Source organism: Centropristis striata, chromosome 17 (genome assembly GCF_030273125.1).
Source record: "Centropristis striata isolate RG_2023a ecotype Rhode Island chromosome 17, C.striata_1.0, whole genome shotgun sequence".
In the NCBI taxonomy this organism is placed as follows: Eukaryota; Metazoa; Chordata; class Actinopteri; order Perciformes; family Serranidae; genus Centropristis; species Centropristis striata.
The window spans coordinates 8,791,894-8,814,126 of record NC_081533.1 but is presented as its reverse complement, the minus strand read 5'-3'; the positions used below and the strand labels follow the sequence as shown (position 1 = coordinate 8,814,126).

The window sequence follows — 22,233 nt, the reverse complement described above, 5'->3', positions numbered from 1 at the left end:
CTGATGAAGCTCAGATCTGTTGATGCCGAGCCGAGTAGTGACACGTCACCTTACGTCACTACCGCACCTGCGCAGCCATCTTGAGCCTCTAGCAGCAACGGACACAGAACGGCAGAAAACAGAGTAAAATACAGCAGCCTGACCCGAGGAAACAGGGATATGTCCGCTAGAATTAAGGATATTTAAAGCAATAAAGGTTGAACACAGCAGAACGAACCCGGGACAGTAACGGAGACGGTAGAACAGCCATCTAAGTGCCTCGGTACCCGGACCTACAAGTCATCTTTTACCGGAGTAGGAAGGAAGAGTCGAGTCGCCGACAAAAAACATCCAGAGTGAAACCATGAATCCCGAATAGTGAGTTTTAACGGCACATTTAACACAAGCGGCCATTGTCGTGTTCAGTTAGAGATCATTATTGTATCATGTGGTGTATGGTGTGACCGTATATTAATAACAAAGGCTAATTAATGGTGGGTAAATGTCAGATGTTAGCTAGCTGTGTGAGCAGGGCGCGGACAGCTCCTTTAATGTGTCAGTCTCGAGACGTGTTTTCTTTAACCGTCAGCTGACAGTTGGCTCGTGCTCCACCGTAACGGCTGTGGCACGCGACCTTTACACGGGACACATTAACTGACAGTCCGACGTGTAAAACTATAATAAAAATACCACAATAACAGTACATACATCCAGAGACTACAATAGAAACCAACAGCGTTAGCTCAACAGTGACGTTACTGTGAGTAATGAAGTAACGCTAACATATGTGTGATGTCTGACCTGGAGCCTCCACAGACAGCCAGCCTATTGTTGGTCATATGGACACACGCTCGGTTTATTCAGATAGGCAACAAATCGGTTTCTAGTTTGTTTGTTTGTTTTTTTCATCTATCAGAAATGGCTTCCCTTTTGGTGCCGGTGTTGTGCCGTATTAAGCACCCCTGCCGTGAAAAGCACCCCCTCGTATATATATATATATATATATATATATATATATATATATATATACACACACACACTCACATAAACACATACTTGGGAGTTTATATTCAATGATAAGTAGACCAAGAAAAAAAACAACACACTGACACTTCAATATACATATATATATATATATATACACTCACACAAACACATACTTAGGAGTTTATATTATATAAATTTACAAATATTATGGAAGACAACACAGTAAGCAGGCTATTAATTAATGACATCAATAACCATTTACCCGATTTTTGTTATCTGTGACTGTGATTGTGGGAAAGTATGACTATTGTGGAATCCATGAGCGCATTTAAACATGAATCATTAACACAAAACTGGACGCTAAACAGAACGTGACATGGAATGAGAATATAATTTTTTGTCATTGTGTGTACGTTGTCATTTGTAGTAAATTAAACATGAGCATTTAGTCCTTTTTGACATTTACTCGTGAATAAGAGATCTGTGTTATATTAAGAGATCTGAGGGGGGGCTTTTCACGGCAGGGGTGCTTAATACGGCACAACACCGGTGTTCTGTCCTTACTGGTTTCAACACTAACTGGCTCCATGGCGTAGCGTGTGGACGCTAACGCTAGCTGATAGGGCAGGTAGCAGCTGTCTGACGGCTGACCTGCAGCCCTGAAATGAGAGGACACCCGCTTGTCACTTAATATCTTGATCGGTGCTGAAACGTCTCACTGTCCTGGAGCCGCCTGTGGATAGGAAGCTGTCCTTTGTATCCGTATGGAGCCCTGTGTAACTAGCTTTAGCTAACACCTCCACACCCTGAGCAGACAATCCTCATCCCCCGTTTGTTTACATACACTGTGTAACCATGTCTCTTCTTAGATATGCCATTACACACCGTGTCTGACTGCAACTACACTTGATTGGGCCAGGGTATTCTTGTCACTTTCTAGTAAGGTATTTCTTGTAAAGGTAATTTAGTGGTTTATTAATGGTTAACAAATAATTTACTGATGCTTTACAGAGCAGTTCTAGGCCTACCCATCTGTCCATACCACCTATTGGGTGATTCTCATGAAGCCAGTTTAAGCTATGTCTGTGAAGATTATAACGACATACTTTATTAAACTAAATATATTATACAAAAATAATATTTTATATATTTTTAAACATATTTTTGATTCACAAATTCATTACCGTAATGCATCCAGATAAAAATGTCATGGTTTCCCCACACTTAAATACCATAAATATTTATAAACTTTATAAAAAATAAATATACATTTGTTTAAAAATGTATAATTTAACAGAATTGAATCAAATATAATGGTTTTTAACAATGTATAAAGAACAAAATCTGAATGAAAATTGATGTGGAAAAATGGTTGGATGTTACGGTAATGATAGAATCGTTTGCATTAAAATATGTGTATATTTTAATAAAGTACATTTTGGTGATACCAGCTACCCTTGAGCATATTTTAGTGCTTTCCAAAGAAAAAAAACCTTTTGTTGTTTTTTTTATTTAAAAATGTGTTGGTAATGAATTTTGCTCAGTGTCTCTAAAAATGTCAGAAAATACCTTAATTTTTTTTAAATGATAAATTCATATTAAACAGTGACTTTAGATTCTATATGTTGGAAAGGGTCAAAGAAAATATGTATTCAATGCTCTTGGATTATTGCTATGAGCTGAACCATGTTCATGAGAATCAATGTTTTGGGTTGTCAGGTTAAAAAACAAATCCCTTCAGAGTAGTGTTTATCCTAACATGGCGCTTGTTTTCTTTTTAACTCACTCTCAAGTAAATCAGGAAACCCAATCGAGAGAGGGAGTCTATATGGTCAAAATCCTTTATCCTGATAAAGGTCATTTTACATCTTAGTCTATCCTATGGGAGGGCTGGGTGATATATCGATGTATTTTTTAATGTGATATGGCATTAGACCATATTGCATATATCGATAGTTACAAACGTTTTCTTTCTTTATATATAAATGCTGCCCTTACTAGGGTTTGTCACATTGTTATTTTGTAATGTTCGTTATTCTTTCCTCATATAAATATATTTATTTCAGATTGGCCTTTTTTATTTCATAGGCTATTTTTATTTAAGTTATTTTTTTATTTGAATGTGCATTTTATGAAGCTTTGATTAAAAAAAAAAAAAAAAAAAAAAAAGGTACTCCAGAATACAGTATTTATGTTCACTTAAATAAACGGTTTCATTAAAATGACTTATGACATGTCATATTTGACGTTGACTGAACATTTGCTCTCACTTTGGAATAAAAATATCGGGATATATATCGTATATCGATATTCAGCCTAAATATGTCGGGATATGACTTTTGGTCCATGTTGCCCAGCCCTATGGTAAATCCTATTTTTGTATCCATTAGCAAAACCATGTCTACAGTGTCCAAATTAAGTAAATATTGCCATAATGCAGCTGGGCTGCTGTTTTTTTTTCCAACATTGCTATAGAAACTATATAGGAAAATGTATACACTAGATATTTTTTGTTTGTTTTTTTACAATATATATATTTTTATTTTGTCCAGCCCTATTCTCTGATGGATTGTTTGACCACATGTCTTGTGAAGGGGAAAAAAAGCTGCAGGGCATTTGGACTACAGTCCAGTTATTAACAGTTTATTAACATTTACAGCTGCAGAGTTGATAGGTTGTAATAGCCCTTTATTAATGACAAATTAACATTTATGACTTTCAAAATGTCCCTACAGTTAATTCATAGTTAACATCAGTTTTTAAGGTTGTGTCTCAACGCAACAACTAAGAGTTTTGCCTAAATTAAACAGTATAAAATTAATTCAACTAATTCAGGTGATAAAGCCAAAACAATGCTTTTAGCAAATACCAATAACTGATAACTACCTTCTTCTCAAGGTCAGTACCAATAAGATAATTGATCTTTTTTTTTTTTTTTTTACAAATGTTCTGTTCTTTTGTATTAAAAAAAAAAAAGATGTAATAATCTGTAGTTTATTAAAGTAAACATAAAACCATTTTTTTTTAAAAACACAAACATACTCTTAGGCTCTTAGGCTATTAAAGAGGGGTATTGCCTCAAATACAAATAAAATGCTTTGACATAACCTATCAAATCAATCTCTAGACAAAACACAATGACAAAGGCATAAAGAAGATGGTTATGCTTAATGAAAAGGAATGTAAAAGTGTTGGGGGACAGCTATGCTGTGTCTCTATTTGTAGAATTTAATTTTCTGAATAATACATAGGGCTGGGTGATGTATCGATATAAAAGATATGCATATGCATATATCGATATAGTTAAAATTTGGACTGTGATCCTTGCTCCAGGCAAGCTGCTGCTTTTATTTAAGATATTTTTTTTATTTAAATAGGCACTTTATGGAGCTTTACTACAGGGTAGAGGTACTCCTGTTGTTATACATTATTTATGTTCAGTTATATAAACGGTTTCAATAAAACTACTTGTGACATGTCACATTTGGCTTTGACTGAACAGTTGTTCTCACTTTGCCATAAAAATATCGGGATATTTATCGTATATCAATATTCAGCCTAAATATATTGCAATATGGCTTTTGGTCCATATCGCCCAGCCCTAATAATACATAATAATATGCGTTTCTGATTAATTTCCAGACTATTTTTTTGTTCTTGTAAGGTTAAAGCCAAAGCTCATTTATTATTTTAGCAGTAGTATTAAAATGTTTTAAACAGTCCTACTTATGTGGCAGTAATGCTATTTATGTTGTCACACTAAACTATTGTTAGCTGGCAGGTTCAGTGTAACTGCTGCGTTTCATATCACTCAGTTGAATCACTTGGCTGTTGCAATCAATGATGATTGAGCGCACCTGGTGGCCCTTAGCATCAACTCACATCAACACAAGTTAGAGTCATGTAGAAATGTGAGCTGGGCTGATTGCAAAAGTGCTGTTCCATTCAGTGTTTGTGAGATATTGCCGGGTGATTGAGTGTCAGGCTGTGATACACGACGGGTCTCAGTTTCCTATGACACAAGAATAGCAGTTGCATTGGGCAATTCTCCACAGCTGTCTGTGCTGTGCGTCAAATTCATGTGATGTTGTTTTCCTCTCAGTGATTGGGTTGGAGGTGGGGGGGGGGGGGGGGGCTTCTAGTACTAGAGTCTCAACAGAAAAACAAATGTTTATGTTCCTTTGAATATATTATTTTCAAAAAGGTGTTGTTTAGGTATCAGTGCTGGACAGGTGTGGACGCTAAAATCAAAAAGTGATGTCAGCAGGGCCGGATAAACAGTAGGGCCCCTCAGACACCTTTTAACCCACCCTGATTTCTCCCACTCTCTGTGTATTCTCATCAGTCAGTACATCTGGATGACACTTGAAAAAAACAAATTATTGCCTTTATCTGACTATAACTGGACAACAGAAGTGCATGTAAACGTGTTAGGCTGACTGATGTCGGAGTTCTCTAACTCTGATTAGGACACCCAGATAATGTGATTGGAATAGGATTTTCACCAGCATGTATGACAAGACAACTCATGTGCGCATGCTCCGGATGTTCCATCCCGTTGCTGGCGTATGACCCCGGAACAGAAACATCCAAGAAAGTCGGTCGCATTAGCCGGTCGCATTAGCCAGTGTCGCATTAGCCGGTCAGTAGCGATGGCACAAAGTTTCGAACTGAGGTCAACCAGAAAGGGCGCCATATTGACCCGCTGAAACGACGCATATCACCACCCAGTGTTGAGGTGGACGACGCATTCCCATCAGTTATTCCGTTTTCTCAGTTGCATGTAAACTGGGACAAGGACAGAAGTCCTATTAGACGGCAATATTGATTTTTCGATTTCGATTTTTCGATAATATCGAAATTATTTTTAAGCATAGCTCGATTAAACTGTGCATGTAAACACATGATACGAGTGTATCCATGCCAGAATACTGCCCGGCCCTAGAGTAGCTTAATATTATTGATCTGCAAACAGTTGCCCCACTTCAGTAGGAACCAATAGGTTTGGAGCTGAGAGTAGAAAGTGTTCTTCTTCTTTGTGTTTATGAGTTTTAGAATATTCAGCAATATTCAGAATCTAAAAGTCACTTTTTCAGACATTAAATAGCACTAAAATACAATAAACAGGCCAGTCCTCAGTACAGTGGACAGGTCAGTCATGGTGCTAATGCATGGCTGAGAATACCTCCTCAGATGGTACCAATGTGGCAGAGTTAGAACCTCCTTCCACATCATATATCTCCTGCCTGGCAGCTAGCTGTCTCTCCCTCAGCAGCATCAGTGGCAGCCATTAGGTAAAATCATTCTTTTACCATGCAACTGAATTATCCTTAATTCCTTTTTTCGGACATTTTCAAACAATATTTTAAGCCCGATTGCCAGTCAGCGATTAAATGGTTAAATATTAACATCCCTAGTACTGGTGTTGAAACATTGCAACCCAGACAGATTTCTGCAGGAGAATAATTTCAGTCAATCTTTGACACAGTCATCACTAGGGATGCCAGGGTGAAGACATTTTCCCTTTGGTTAATAAACTCCAACACTGACACTGACAGTGTTAGTGATTATACTGGATATTTTACAAGAGGAGATATTTGTCTGAACACGCACAATATCTGCAAACAGCTTACTTTGATTTTTAAAACCAGATCATCTTGGGGTTTGATAGTGGCTCCCTCCTCCTTTTCTTCTCTGACGGGGACCTTGTGGAACGGTCATTCTTGCAGGGTGAGCTCTCTGCCAGAGGATGCCCTATTGATCTCTTTAACATTTGGGTTGGTAGCGCTGGCCCATGAATGTTGCCTTGAACATCAAGTCCCAGCTTGCATCGGGCAGAGCTCTGTGTTGGCTCTCTGCTGCTGCTGCTGTACGGAGCAATTTATCCCAATGAGTATTGATAAAAACCTTATTATTTTGCAAAGTAGAGTTTTAATGAATTTGATGAATGTGGGCGCTGAGACATACAAATTAACTTAAAGAAAATTAGGGCTGCAACTAACAATTATTTTTATTATCGATTAATCTGTCGATTATTTAAACGATTAATCGATTAGTTGTTTGGTCAATAAAATGTTGACAAATATCAATCAGTGTTTCCCAAACCACAAGATGACGTCCTCAAATCTCTTGTTTTGTCCACAAACCAAAGAGATATTCAGTTTATTGTCATAAAGGAACAAAGAAACCAGAAATATTCAAATCGAAGAAGCTGAAATCAGAGAATTTGGACTTCTTGTCTTTAAAAAAAACAGCTCAAACCAATTATTGGATTATCAAAATAGTTGACGATTCATTTAATAATTGATTATTGTTCGATTAATGGAATAATTGTTGCAGCTCTAAAGAAAATAGTTGGGTCCAACTAATGAAACCAGTGTAGGCCTGCACACTGTATAACACTGGTAAGGTCTAGCACCACAACAGGCCGAGTCAGCACTTGTAGCTGCAGTAAGGGTAGAAATGTGCTCCCTGTTCTGACCTGGATTGTTTTTCTTTCAGTGATTATTTGTTCAAGCTCCTGCTCATTGGAGACTCTGGAGTGGGAAAGTCCTGTCTTCTGCTGCGCTTTGCTGTAAGTAGCTCTGCCTCACCCTCTAAAACATGATTTTTCATTACTGTTGGCTAAAAAATGAAATGTCTCTGTCCCAACTGTATCTCCTCATTGTGCTGTTGGCCGGCCCTGTCCTGCTCTCCCTCTCTGCAGGACGACACTTACACAGAGAGCTACATCAGCACCATCGGAGTGGACTTTAAGATCCGCACCATCGAGCTGGATGGCAAGACCATCAAACTGCAGATTGTAAGTACACACACACACACACACACACACACACACAGAACACTCTATGTAACCCTCACCTGAGCTGGGGCTTAGGTCCAACCATTGTTATCAAAACACACAAGAGGCATTGTGTGCGTGCGTGCATGAGTGTGCGTACGTTTTACATTCAGACCAAGCTGTAAATGGATCCTTTTTTTAGTTAAGGGAACAGGCTATGCGGCCCCAAAGACATCTAGTATGTTAAGCAGACATACAATTAAAAGTGTTTTACAGTTGGTTGGTTTGTTAGTTAGTTTTATTTCTTTGCTTTTATTGATTGTTTCAAACACACCTGGAGATCAGTGGGTTTTCTCTGTATTCTTGTTTTGATACATTCGAAGATATATCCAATTTTCAATGGAGAAACTGTTAAAAAAGTATTTTTTAGGAGCAGGTTGCTATAGGACAGCATGATGTCATAAAAACATACATATACATACATACTTTCATTTTTTTAAATATTTGATATATATATAGCGATATGAAAAAAAGCCTACATGAATTTTCAGTCTCTGTTTTTTTTTTTCTCCATTTAAATACAATAATACACACATAAAATAACCCCAACAACAACAAAACATCCAGTAGCAGCTTATAGGTCCTTTCATTCAGTCACAATGCAACAATTCTGTCCTGTTCAGTTATCATTACTTTAGTTACCAGTGGTATCACCCTCACCCTTTTTGTAATAATGCCATTTCTCCCATTTCCCTTCATACTGTTCCTCTCACATTCATCAATTATATGTGTGAACTTCTCCATATCATAAATCTCCTCCACAACAATCAGCCACTGTTCTCTAGTAGGGGGATCAGAAAGGTCTGTGTTTCAAGAGGGGTTGGGTGGTTTACTGACATCACCATAGACCCCAATCTGACCCAACCTTCCCCTCGGTGTGAGAGGGCGCAGTGAGCACAGTGTTCACAGCCTCGGGATGCGGCTAGGTCCAGACGAGGTGTGTTGTAAAGGTCATGGACGGACTTTCACCCCGGTCCTTTCAAGGCCGGTCTCGAGCCAGCCAAGGCATACGGCCACTGAGGAAATGCTCTTAGCGATGGTCAGCTGGTGCCATGGAGACTAGTGGATCCTCCCACACTGAGCGCTCCTCGATGACCAGCTGAGATTAATCCCTTGGGCAGACTGCCCAGACCCACCTGTTGAAAAGTAAAAACAAACAACAACTTCCAGTTCATAATGAAAGTGTAGTGGCCCACCTGGACTGTAGATAATTGAATGGAAGCAAACCAGGCAAGTCTTCCTTCCTGTATCAAGCATTACAAAAGTTGTAGCATGTTGTGTTTGAGGTATTTTGCCTTACTTGACATTGTGCTTCCAGCAATGTAACAATTGTGCATGCACATACTGCAATGTGTATGTTAACCCTTTAACCCCTTTTTGTATCCATCTAGTAATTGTAAAACAAATTTAAAAAAACAACTACAAACCACATTATCTTACAATGGTAAAAATATTGGTATACCAGCATTTGTCATTTTGTTAAAAAATGGAATTAGTTGTGATAGTCATGATTTCATTTGCATAATGTTTACATATGCAAATGAGGCCATAACTCATCAAATATGCACTCATTTGCATACAGGCAAAAACGGATCGTTTGATAAAGTCATGCTCAAAATATTTTTTCCAAGGGTAAACATGTACACTTGGGGGTCTGAGTTGAGTCTGAGTTGGTGAAAACCTTTAGGGAACCTGGTCAGGAGGCAGTGTTGACCTATGGACGGACAGATTAAGAAATGAAGTGCCCCGTGCAAAATAACTATATACAGCATGCACACACACACAAATGCACAAGAACTATATACAGCAAAAGACAGAACTTTATACAGCATGCACACAGACACACACAATAACTATATACAAGAACTGCAAACAGCATGCACGCACACACACACACATGCTGTAAAATAACTATATATATATGCAAACGCACACACACATATATTTAACAACCACACATTCCCACACAATAGCCTTCACCATCTTCATCATTTCTTTCCTCATTCCCTTTAGTCTCATCATCTTCTTGGTCTTTATTTGTATGTGTTGTGAATGGGTTGCAGCAGCGGACCTCACCCCTTCACACTTGCAGTAGTCAGTGCAACTGAGACTTGCAGCATGGCAGCTGCAGTTTCCTTTGCTGCAGGCCTTCAATGTGCTGCAGCTCCAGCTGGTGACATCAGGTAGATTTACTGGAGCCACTGCCTGGATGGCAAGAACGGCCATGACAGCCCCTTCATTAGCAACCTCCCACCCAAACGTTGTGATGTCTCTGGCCTCTGCAGGAGGGTCTCTGACCTGCAGCCTTCCACAACATGACCTGAAGATGAGCATGCAGTATGTGCAGCATCAGGTTGGCATCAGTTGGAGGAAGCTTTTTCAGTTTAGGAGGCTTTTTGCTGCGACTGTAGATCAGGTAGCGAGTGATATTCATCCACTTGGCCTTCTTCTGCCCATACAGTGCGACAAAGAACTCCGTCCCAGTATCTTTTAGGTCACTATAAGTGGAATCAGGTTCCCCAAGCACTGTATTGAGACCAGGAATGGTATTTCCTAGGAGTAAAGCCTCCTAATTTTTTTACCCTATTCACCTGTGGTGTCTTGACTTTATTGGCTTATTATGCTAATTATGCAAATTGCCCAAAGTGCAACTTTTAGCAACCATGTTAAATTCCATCCATTAGGCCTATAGATGACATTTCTGCAATAAAACTTTAGGGTACTCAACATTTCTGGGTTTACTATTGGGCCTATGGGGATTACGACTAGACTAAATTACCATATTTACTTCTAAATCATCTCAGAAAGTGACAAAACTACACACTTAATTAATTATTTCAGCATATTTATGATGGGATAACATTAAATGTTTCATATTTACAGCAGTGAATGATCAGAAGTTGTGATTTCATAGCACATAATTCATTATAATGACATTAGCTTAATACCGATAAGCTAACCATGAAGTGCCAAATCAACTGTTTGGTTGAGATAGTTTTTAAAAAATTATTATACATTCTTTACAGTTTTTTTGTGGAATCTTTTAACATTATTCTGCTCAGTAAGGCGTCTGACAGTACAAAAAAATTACCAACCTTTCAAAATTTCACCAAAAACAGACCAAACATCTGGAGTGATTTTCTTATTTCTGATTTCCTGGTTGGGGGCGGGACTAAGAGGCATACTATTTAAAGACACGGTGACATCTAGCAGATTGTTTTTTAGAAAAACAAACCTCAGCCAAGTGGTAAAGATGGCTCAATCAGGTGGATTTCAGTAAAGCACTCCTTTCATTGATATATGGTTACTCAGAATGTGCTCTACCAAATGGTTGAGCATGCAGTTAAAGGGTTAAAAAAGAAATATCATGCAGCTCTAGTTGGGTAGGTGAGAGAAGTAAGCAGACAGCAATGAACAAGTGAAGCTGATATTGTTGTTGGATGTTTTTTCTTCTTATCACTTGTTTAAGGACAAGTTTTGTGATTGGCTCCATCTCGATCCTCAAAAGTTCTATAATCGTTTTGTCTCTTTATTTTTTCCCTGCACTGTTCTGTTCTGGGTTGTATCTTTTGAAATCTTCTGGTCTATAACCCCTGACTGCAGCTCCCTCTGCATGGCCTCTTGGTTTGACCATCAAGGTTGTTGTTTTTTTATTATTGGTTGACCAACTCCTTACAGATGCAGGAGTAAAACCGTTAGAGTTGTTGTACTAGTTGTAGTCGTTCTTGTGACATCTGCTTGGCCAGTCATGTAAGACAGCACCGCCTCCAAGCCCCTGAAAGTTCCTGGCACTTGGATTAAGTGTCACTTCCTAAGCAGTGCTCAAATTAATTTCCAGGAACTCACCTTCACAGAGGGTGGACACAGTGGAAACAAAAGCAGAACCCATGACAATGACTACACATTACGTTTTATTACGTATGGAAGTGAAGAAGGACCAATTATGATCACTCAGTGCTTTAGGTTTAAAGGAAGCTTTATTTATATTGGTTTTTTTTGTTTAACAAAGTGTTTAAGTTGCCAACACAATGGTTGAGGACAACAGAGGGGTATCAAATGGAGTCTAAGAGGGGACTTGGAGCTCTGGCTTACAAAGTTTATTCATTGAATCAAAATATATATATATATATATATATATATACATATTGTGATTTGAGATTAGACATTATCTTAGAATTTAAATATGTTATTATAGTGTGTCTTTTCCTGGTTTTAAATGCTGCATCAGTAAAGGGATGTCATTTCTGAACCTACCAGACTTCTCTAGCACTTCTTTTATTTGCCTTTACCCACTTAGTCATTATATCCACATGCTGATTATTATTTCTCAAAAAAAGCCTATTTTGTAAGTTTTTATTGAAAGCACCAATAGTCAATCCAAAAATATGGTCACAATATCATCTCAAGGTATTTGGTCAGAAATATCATGATATCTGTTTTTCTCAACATCGGCCCACCCAAAGAGGAATGCTCACATGAACTCTGGTGCGGTTAAATCCTTGTTATGGTTCGTTTGGTTGCTTGTGAACGCTCATGGGATGGGAACATCCCATCATAACATAATGATGAAATTTGTGTCCTTCCGTTTGACTCTGTCAGCTGTGGTAGCTTACAGACTGAGCTAAAGCTAATTTCTCATTGCAGAATTATCAACATATTGCTCAAAATAATGTAATATTTACCTTTGTGGTAGAAGTGCATCAAGGCTCTTCTTCTCTGATTATACAGGTGTCTAATAGCATGTCAGAAATAATGGATCAATTATTGACGACCCGGAACGTCAACAGACGCTCATTCTGAGCATTTCTTTCCAAATGTGTTAACCAATAAGAAATAATACTGCCAGTATATTTCCAGCCCTCCACTTTCGTACACAGTCTCTCATCGTCCATGTCTCCGACCCTCTGAGACCCTTTGATTGATTGATTGATTGCTGATCTGGTGCCCACGGTCATAACATAATGTTGATGCAAAGTAGTTTATGGCTGCACGAAGTGCGTATTGTGTTTTATTTTGAAAGGGGGCGGAAGTGTATTACGTTGATTCTGAGTCGGATTTCCTGTCTGGTGTGATCTGCTCTGTTGAGCTTGATGCGGTTTAGCAACGGCTCGCAGCAAAAATAGAAATTCTACAGAATGAAAGCGCTGCAGAGCGGAGAGCCGCGGCTGGGACGCTGCTGAGACGTTACGCGGCGTGCCCGGTGGAAATGCTCTCATTGATTAGAGTGGCAGCGATCAGCAACGGCGACCGCAGCCCAGCCATCCTGGTGGAAATCAGGCCTTAGAATACAGCATACACTTGGCTTGTTAGGCAGCCTGACTGATACTGACTACATCAAAGTTATTTTTTCCGTGCAGTACTTTAAATTAAATATTGTTTTTAATGAGCAGCCAAGTGTTGTGGCCAGCATGAACAAAGTGAGCTCGCTAATACAAACATTAAGCTGGGGATATGAACTGTACTTTATTAGCTTGCAAATGAATGTATGTACGTGCATAATGTGCATTTACACATCAATAATTTCATCATTACAACAGCAGTCATGTCATACTCACCACTCTGCTTGTCTTTATCCAACAATTATTTCTAAACTCATCTATTTTGCAATGTCTGTTGACACATAAATAAAGTAAATGTAATCAAAGTAAATGTAGCTTTTTCATTCAAAGTCAGTTTCAGGAGGTTTTATTCATTTGTTCAGATTCTTTATAAAAAAAGTATTTTGTTGTGTTGGTTCCTAACCTTTTCGCCCTTGCTGTCGTGTTCTGTCTCTTCCTGTGTCTCTCTCAGTGGGACACTGCAGGTCAGGAGAGGTTCCGCACCATCACCTCCAGTTACTACCGCGGCGCTCATGGCATCATAGTCGTATATGACGTAACGGATCAGGTGGGTCAGAAGTCAGAGCAGGACATCAGTTCCAGCTTTTCATGTGGACATAATAATAATAATAACGTTTATTTATAGAGCACTTTTCAAAACGCATGTTACAAAGTGCTTTACAAAGACAAGTTAAAAACAGAAATAAAACAACAGATACAAATCATTTCAGAGATTGACATAGTTCTGTACAATTAAAATACAGTTCAAGGGAAGGTAAAGTTCAGGTAAAATCAGGAAAGGCTCTTCAATAAAAGTATGTTTTAAGAAGAGACTTAAAAGAGATCACTGACCCAGCCGACCTGATTTCCTCAGGCAGGTTGTTCCAGAGCCTCGGGGCCCTGACTGCCAACACTCTGTCCCTCTTAGTTTTCAGCCTCTGGAACAGTCAGGAGACCTCTAACCGAGGATCTCAGAGTACAGACTGGTGTTTAGGTGTTAAGAGGTCAGAGATGTAGCAAGGAGTGAGGCCATGAAGGGCCTTAAAAGTAATCAGTAAAATCTTAAAATCAATTCTAAAACATACTGGGAGCCAGTGTAAGGACGCTAGGAGTGATGTGATCATTTTTCTAGGTTCTGGTAGGGCTGGGCGATATGGACCAAAAGTCATATCTCGCTATATTTAGGCTGAATATCGATATACGATATATATCCTGATATTTTTATCAGTATAAGTGAGAGAAAATGTTCAGTTAAAGTCAAAACCCAATATGACATGTTACAAGTAGTTTTATTGAAACTGTTTATTTTAATGAACATAAATACTGTATAACAACAGGAGTACTTTTAAAAAAAAAAAAGCAAAGCTCAATAAAGTGCACATTTAAATAAAAAAAATATCTTTAAGGCCAATCTTTTTCTGAAATAAATATATTTAAATGAGAAAAGAATAACAAACATTACAAAATAACTAAATAAGACAAACCCTAGTAAGGACAGCATTTATATATAAAAGAAAAAAAATGAACTATATAGATATAGGCGATATGGTCTAATTCCATATCACATTTAAAAATATATATAGATGTATCTTTTATATCGATATATCGCCCAGCCCTGGGTTCTGGTTAAAAGTCTGGCATCTGAATTCTGGACAATCTGGAGCATAGCATTTCATTTGCAGGATCCATTTTTTCTAGTTGTTTATAATAAATGGCTCCAAAACATAATTGTTTGATTGAACACACAAGTACAAATTTGGGAGGCTGAAGTTCAGTTTGTTTATCTGAAGACTGAAATACATCAACAGGCAATCCCAAGTATTTCTGGTTCCAGCATGACATAGATAATGGTAATAGAAAGGAAAATGCTCAATTTTAACTGTTGTCAAGGTTTAGAATATGCCCTCTTTTTTCTAACAGAATATGGTGTATCGTCTACAGTGTAGACTCTACACAATCCTCATGTAAACCAAGAATTAAAAATGTAATTTTCCATTAATCACATTTATGGTCTCCTGGCGTCTCTCAGCAGACACCGAGTGGACTGGAGCCAGATCAGCTGACATGGGCAATAAATAATCATGATTTGTAGATACAATCAAAGTTCATATGAACAGCTGGTAAAATAAACAAAGTGAAAATATGCATAGAGCTAATTAATAATTAGTCATTTGAATGTGATTTTTGCTCTTAGAACTCTGCTAGACTTTGCTGTTAAAACAGTCTTCACATGTTAAACTAGGAGTGAAATGTTGAGACATGCTGCAACATTAGAACCACTAGAAAAACTTATGACTGCACTGCTTTATTAGTGGATTTCATTAGATTGTGCAGGTGTTAATGATCTCCTCTCATTGAATAAACCGCACCCTCCAGTCACAGCGGTTTTAAAAACCTGTTCAGTCACCTGCAGTCGGCTCCACTGTTTGTCATGCTCATAATGTTGTCTTTGTGCAGGAGTCCTATAACAACGTCAAGCAGTGGCTTCAGGAAATCGACCGCTACGCCAGTGAAAATGTCAACAAGCTTCTGGTGGGCAACAAGTGTGACCTGACCACTAAGAAAGTAGTGGACTACACAACAGCCAAGGTAAGAAACAAAATGCTTATTATGGGCCTCTGTGAGGAGAGATGCAGTTATGGCTGCTCAGCATGAAGTATCATGTATAAAAAGTCATGTCATACTCATCACTCTGCTGAAAACACTTTGTACAGCACTGCAAGGAGACTCAACACTTCCTGCTCATCTTTCTTGCAGGATAATGCCCATTGCGCTAAGTGTTAATCATTATCATTATTATTATTATTATTATTAACAGCAAAAAACAATACCTCTGTCAAATTGAGAAAGTTTGTGCAACAATAGTGCGCCACAGGAATTCATTATTAAACCAGGGAGTAAGTTAGCATTTTAGCACCCCTGGTTCTATCCCATAGACTGTATATAAATAATGGACGTAGTCACCGTGATGTCACCCGTTGGTTTGTGGCCCGTTGGAAGCATCGAGTTCAGCGTTACACTCGTCGCCATCTTGTTTCCGATACGGGGAGCAGACCGTATCTGGACTGTGGAGAAGCGAGAGGGATCTGATCACTGACTACAGCCTCTCTACACCTCAACCTGACTGACTCATGTTAGCATTAAGTGGAGCATTAACTGGGATGTAAGTTTTGCCTAGCAAAAAACAAAAACAAAATGTATGTTACTGACCTCAGAAAACTGAGCAGCGACTCCTTGGAGTGTCTGTTAGTCCAACCAAACGCTGAACAAGACATTTAATGAACAAAACGTTCAAATAAACTGTCGTTAAGTTAAAATACAGTGAAAGGGTCAAAGTTATGAGACCAAACCGCTAAACGTCCTTTTTTTTATATCTATATAACATTATATATAACTTTATTGACACGTTGCCGTGGATACGCATTGTTCTGCTTCTCTCCTGATGACTGCTCACCTTGTTAGTGACCGGTCAATCAAAGGTAGCCACGCCCCAAATCATACGATTCTTTATCTTCTATTTTCGTTGAAATCAATGGACAGATTTTTTTTGCAGCCAAACTTAGCGCCCCCTGCTGGAATTTTTGGTAGAATGCAGCTTAAGGCACTTCCTGGTTTGCCTCCATGCTCAGACCCGGAGGTTGCCGCCTGGTTTATCCTCTCAAACTCGATGAGGATTTTGAATGAGTTAGATGCCTGAAATAAGGTCTGTGGTAACAGAAGCTGAAGAGATGTTCACGTTTTGTTGTACAACATAAAATACGTTAGTAGATATCACAGATTGTGAATTGTTAGATGTGTCCTTAAAAGGGCAATTGCTAACAAGTGGCTAAATGAATCTACAGTGACAGGGACATTAAACATCACACCAGAAACGGACGGGAACTCGCTGCTATAGCATAACGTTAGGTTTTTACTTATGTCAGTGAGGGGTGGGCGATATGGCCCTAAAAGATTATCACGATATTTCACATTATTTTTGCGATAACGATATACTTGACGATATTAAAAAATACTGAAAAATATTTAAAAAAAATATTTTTTAGTCTGTATCAATAAATAAAAATCGTACAACAAAATAAAAATCAATCATAAATCTAAATGTAGTGTAAATTGCTAATCTCAACAGTTGCCAAATACAAAAAATGTACTCTTGACTCTTGAGTAATAGCAAATAATAAAAAATAACCATCTAGGGAGTCTGGGGGGTCCAGACTGTGTGGACTAGAGCATTTTTTTTTCATAAAAGCCCAAATTTGTAGCCTCTCACACATTCTAATGCCACTATTCCATCATATACACTGATCTTAATCATTGCCTATTTTAATTAATTATTGTAAAGGAGAATAAGGGTTCTTCTATGATTTATTTAAGGCATCTTATTCTGACAGTCTTCTTGTAAATTCTGAGGTGGATTCTGTGCTTTTATTTTGAAAGCGGCATTGTTTAGCGATATCTTTTTGTGATTAAAACCAAAACAACTTTAATTGCTAGCTAATGTTAGCTCGTGGCTAACGAACGGCATAGTGCAACAGTGTGTTTGGGCCGTCTGGACCTCTGACAAGAACGGACAGGTTGATAGGATTTAGATTGGCGCGCGCACACGCAGATGCACACGGAGAGTAGGTGGGTACGGCAGCTTGCTGTATTCAGCGCGTGTGTTTAAATGTGTGAATGCGCGCGCATGTCTCTGAGGAGGATGGAGAGGTGCGGGTCGGGTGACAGACACTCTGCTGAGCAGAGACGAAACGCAAAATAACTTGATATTATGAATAGTGTAGATATACTTTCAGTAGCTTGAAATGTGATGTTAGCGCAGCACATGATACTATAGTGGGCCGCCACTACGCCAAGAAGTAGGAAGGTTGCCAATATCATGATATGCATTTTTTTTTACCCATAAAAAAAATATTCCGGTATAATCGTGAACGATACGATATGGCACACCCCTAATGTCGGCTACTTTTACGCTTCAAACATAATAAAAGTGGTGTTCACTTGTGAAGATTATCCTGCTGAACAAAACGTGTCAGCATCAGAAACGTGTGATTACCACAGAGCTTATTTTCTGCAATGATCCAAAATCCAATGCAAAAACCCCGTAGGAGAATTCTCAGTCATTGTGTTTGCTCTGGTGAGTGACTTCACTTGACATCCGAGCTGTTATTATGTACATTTATATTAAACAGTTCAATGACCGATCAAACTGAATTGTTCATTCTGTCAGAGTGGACAAGCAGGTAAAACAACTGAAGTCAATAGGTTTTTGGCGGGGCTTCAACTAATGATTTTCCATCATTGATTCATTCAAAAACATTCAGTTAAATACACAGTGATATAAAACAAATGTTTTCTGTCATGAGACAAAGTAGGGCTGGGCGATATATTGAAATAAAAGATATATCGATATATTTTTAAATGTGATATGGAATTAGACCATATTGCATATATCGATATAGTTCAATTTTTTTTTCTCTCTTTATGTATAAATGCTGCCCTTACTAGGGTTTGTCACATTTAGTTATTTTGTAATGTTTTATTCTTCTCTCGTATAATTATATTTATTTCAGAAAAAGATTGACCCATTTTATTTAATATGCTATTTTTGAAGATATGAAGATATTTTTTTAATTTAAATGTGCACTTCATGGAGCTTTGATTTAAAAAAAAAAAAAAAAAAAAAAGGTACTCCTGTTGATATACAGTATTTATGTTCACTTAAATAAAAAATATTCAATAATACTTGTGATACTTGTGACATGTCATATTTGACTTTGACTGAACATTTGCTCTCCCTTTTGTGATAAAAATATCAGGATATATATCGTATATGGATATACAGCCTAAATATATCGGGATATGACTTTTGGTCCATATCGCCCAGCCCTTGCTTTAACTTATGTTTTTCCATCATTGATTCATTCAAAAATATTCAGTTAAATAAATATACACAGTGATATAAAACAAATGTTTCCTGCTATGGAACAAAGACGTGTTTGCTGTGTGTGTGTTAGGAGTGCACAGTGTCACTCTAAGTTTCCTGGCTGTTTCCTCGCAGGAGTTCGCTGACTCTCTGGCCATCCCGTTCCTGGAGACCAGCGCCAAGAACGCCACCAACGTAGAGCAAGCCTTCATGACCATGGCAGCCGAGATCAAGAAGCGAATGGGCCCCGGGGCCACCGCCGGCGGAGACAAGCCCAACTTGAAAATCGAGAGCACCCCCGTCAGGCAGTCTGGAGGGGGCTGCTGTTAAAAGAGCCCACCGCCCCACCACCCAGACCATCACCTCCACCATTTCCACTGAAATCTCCCTTTCTTCTCCCTCTGTGTTCCCTCCATCATCTCTGCCACTCACACACCCACCGCTCCTCCATAACACCCCTACTGTCAGCCCGCCGGGAGGTCTGGGGACGCTTGGCCCAACAGAGGAGTAAACTGTAAGAGTGTTCAGATCAGAAAACAGATTGAAACTTTACAAGGGTTAATTTGGGCCTGTAGAGCCATCAAACAAGGAGAGAGGAACGTGAGGGAGGGACAGAAAAACAGACACCAAGGCCTCTGTTACTCTCTGGACAGAGGACAGAGAGAACGGATACGGGGGAAGATTGGTATCGATTTAGAGTGGAATGGAGGCAGTGAAGATTAGGTTTAGATACCAGTGAGCTTATTCACACACACACACACACACACACACACACACACACACACACACACACACAGACTGTAGTGGGGTGGCAGAGGTTAAAGAGGTTTAAGCCTTTTTGGCCAAAAACTTTTTCTCCTCAAGCTGTGTCTGTCTTTGCTGATCTCATTTTAGGGCCACTTGCCTCCCCCCCACAACCACCTCGCCCCGACAATATTTACTTGCATAAACACGCACACACACACACACACACACACACACACACACACACACACACACACACTGCAAAAAAAAGGTGTGTCTAAAAACCAGATAAAATCACTAAATCTGAGGGAAATGATCTTGTTGCATGGACAGATAATTTACCTTGACAAGATTTCCTAAATTAAGATTATTAAATCTAGGAATAAGCATGTTGAACACTTAAAATAAGAAGTTAACTCTAAAATTGAATTTAGAAGTGTTAAATAATTTATCTTGTTTTAAGAGTTAATTTCTTATTTTAAGCGTCCAACATGCCTATTTCTAGATTTAATAATCTTAATTTCAGAAATCTTGTCAAGGTAAATTATCTGTCCATGCAGCAAGATCATTTCCCTCAGATTTACTGTTTCTATCTTGTTTTTAGACACACCTTTTTTGCAGTGCACACACACACACACAGGTGCAGTGTGCTTGAGTCACACACTGTAGATGCTCTGTACGCAGTAGGAAGTGTTCCTGAACAGTGACTCATCATTGCCATTTATTGATGAGGATCCAGGGAAGTCCTTTCAGTGAGCCTCCTCCCCCTCCAGCCTTCACTCTCTCTCTCTCTCTCTCTCTCTCTCTCTCTCTCTCTCTCAAGGTGTGTTCAGACAGGAAGCAAAGGCAATTTTAGCAAAATGTCTTTCATATTAATTTGGCCACTGTACTGACTGTGGGGGCTTTAGATGCAAGCAGCGATTTTTCGGAGGAAATAAATGGTAAGGCAAACTAATGCATAACTAGTTTAAGAAAAAAGGCAATTTTATTTCATTTTAATTTTTTCAAATTGGTGCTGTCACTCATGGGGGCCCAGTTGCTGTCTTCTTTAAGAGAAATAGGAACGTCTGCCAGCTATGAGCACACGAGGACAACAGTACTTGGCAAATAGCCGGTGTTAGTGCAGTGATGGGCAGTCAGCCCCACTTGGCATGAAATTCACTCTACAGGTGTTTGACATTGTGAGTGTGGGGCTTTCCCCACACAGTGGCCTCTCAAGCCAAGTGCCATTATTCTATCCAGCCACTGACCTTAATCTGTAGAGTAACGGTAAACAGCAGCGGCAACTGAGGACTATTTTTATGTCCTGCATTAATTATATTCATTTCTATGTTAGTCAGCACATCTAAAATCACACTTTTTGCAGCCAGCAGGTGAGGCAGCATGATGCCTCTAGCTGTAAACCTGCTAAAAAAGGACACACTGACCGTGTGTGTGTGTGTTTGTGTGTGTGTGTACAATTCAGCCTTTATTACTTCCCTCCAGTATCCCTTTTTATGTTTAAGTCAGGACGACCCAGTACAAGCCTTTTTTCCAAGTTCAAACAATTTTGACTCCCACAGATATGTTTTTGCCTCAGTATGTGCCATCCACACTGCAAAATAGGTTTGTCTAAAAACCAGATAAAAACAGTAAATCTGAGGGAAATCATCTTGCTGCATGGACAGATAATTTCACTTGACAAGATTTCTTAAATTAAGATCGTTAAATCTAGAAATAAGCATGTTGAACACCTAAAATAAGAAATTAACTCTTAAAACAAGATCAATGATCTAACACTTCTAAATCTTAAGTTTTTTTTATCTTGGTAAGAAACAAATACTTGTCAGTGCACTCTGCTCGAGCCAGTTCATCGCTGCTTGCAGCTTTAATTTATCTTGTTTTAAGAGTTCATTTCTTATTTTAAGAAATCTTGTCAAGGTAAATTATTTGTCCATGCAGTAAGATCATCTCCCTCAGATTTAGTGTTTCTATCTTGTTTTAGACACACCTTTTATGCAGTGCATCCAGTGAGTTGGCGTCTATTCATGCCCACTCAAGCCTTTTCAGTGACTTTGTATGCAGTGACTCTAGTCAGCTATAAAGTCCTCCTCCTGTTCTGTCTGAACACACCTTCTCATATACTGTTTACAGATGATGGAAGTAGTTGCGTGGAGAATAAAAAAGAGGGCTTGCTTCCACAGCTTTTCACATGTAGTCATGCAGTGAGCATGCTTTTCGGATTAAAGTTCCACTGGCGGTTGCATCACAGAACCGGGGGGTTTAGATGCTGTACCTCTATCCGACAAGCATTTCAAAAGCAATGCAAAGTCTATTGATGGCATCTTCCTGAAAAGATAAAGGTAGCATGGTGACTACTTGTGGGGCCAGGTGGCAAGCTGCTGTGACTGCTGAGCCCACTTCTAACCAGTTAGGTTAGCAAGCCAGCTAGCTCTGTCGCTAAC

General features: G+C 38.8%; 1 protein-coding gene across 1 annotated transcript; it reads left to right on the top strand.

The window, feature by feature from the left end:
* The first annotated feature begins 33 nt into the window (after window positions 1–33).
* rab1ba (zRAB1B, member RAS oncogene family a) lies at window positions 34–19,983 on the top strand. Its single transcript, XM_059354608.1, has 6 exons — window positions 34–357; window positions 7,468–7,540; window positions 7,673–7,768; window positions 13,598–13,693; window positions 15,583–15,714; window positions 19,181–19,983. The coding sequence occupies exons 1-6, from the start codon at window positions 344–346 to the stop codon at window positions 19,373–19,375; spliced, it is 606 nt and encodes a 201-aa protein (XP_059210591.1). The 5' UTR covers window positions 34–343; the 3' UTR covers window positions 19,376–19,983.
* Window positions 19,984–22,233: the final 2,250 nt, after the last annotated feature.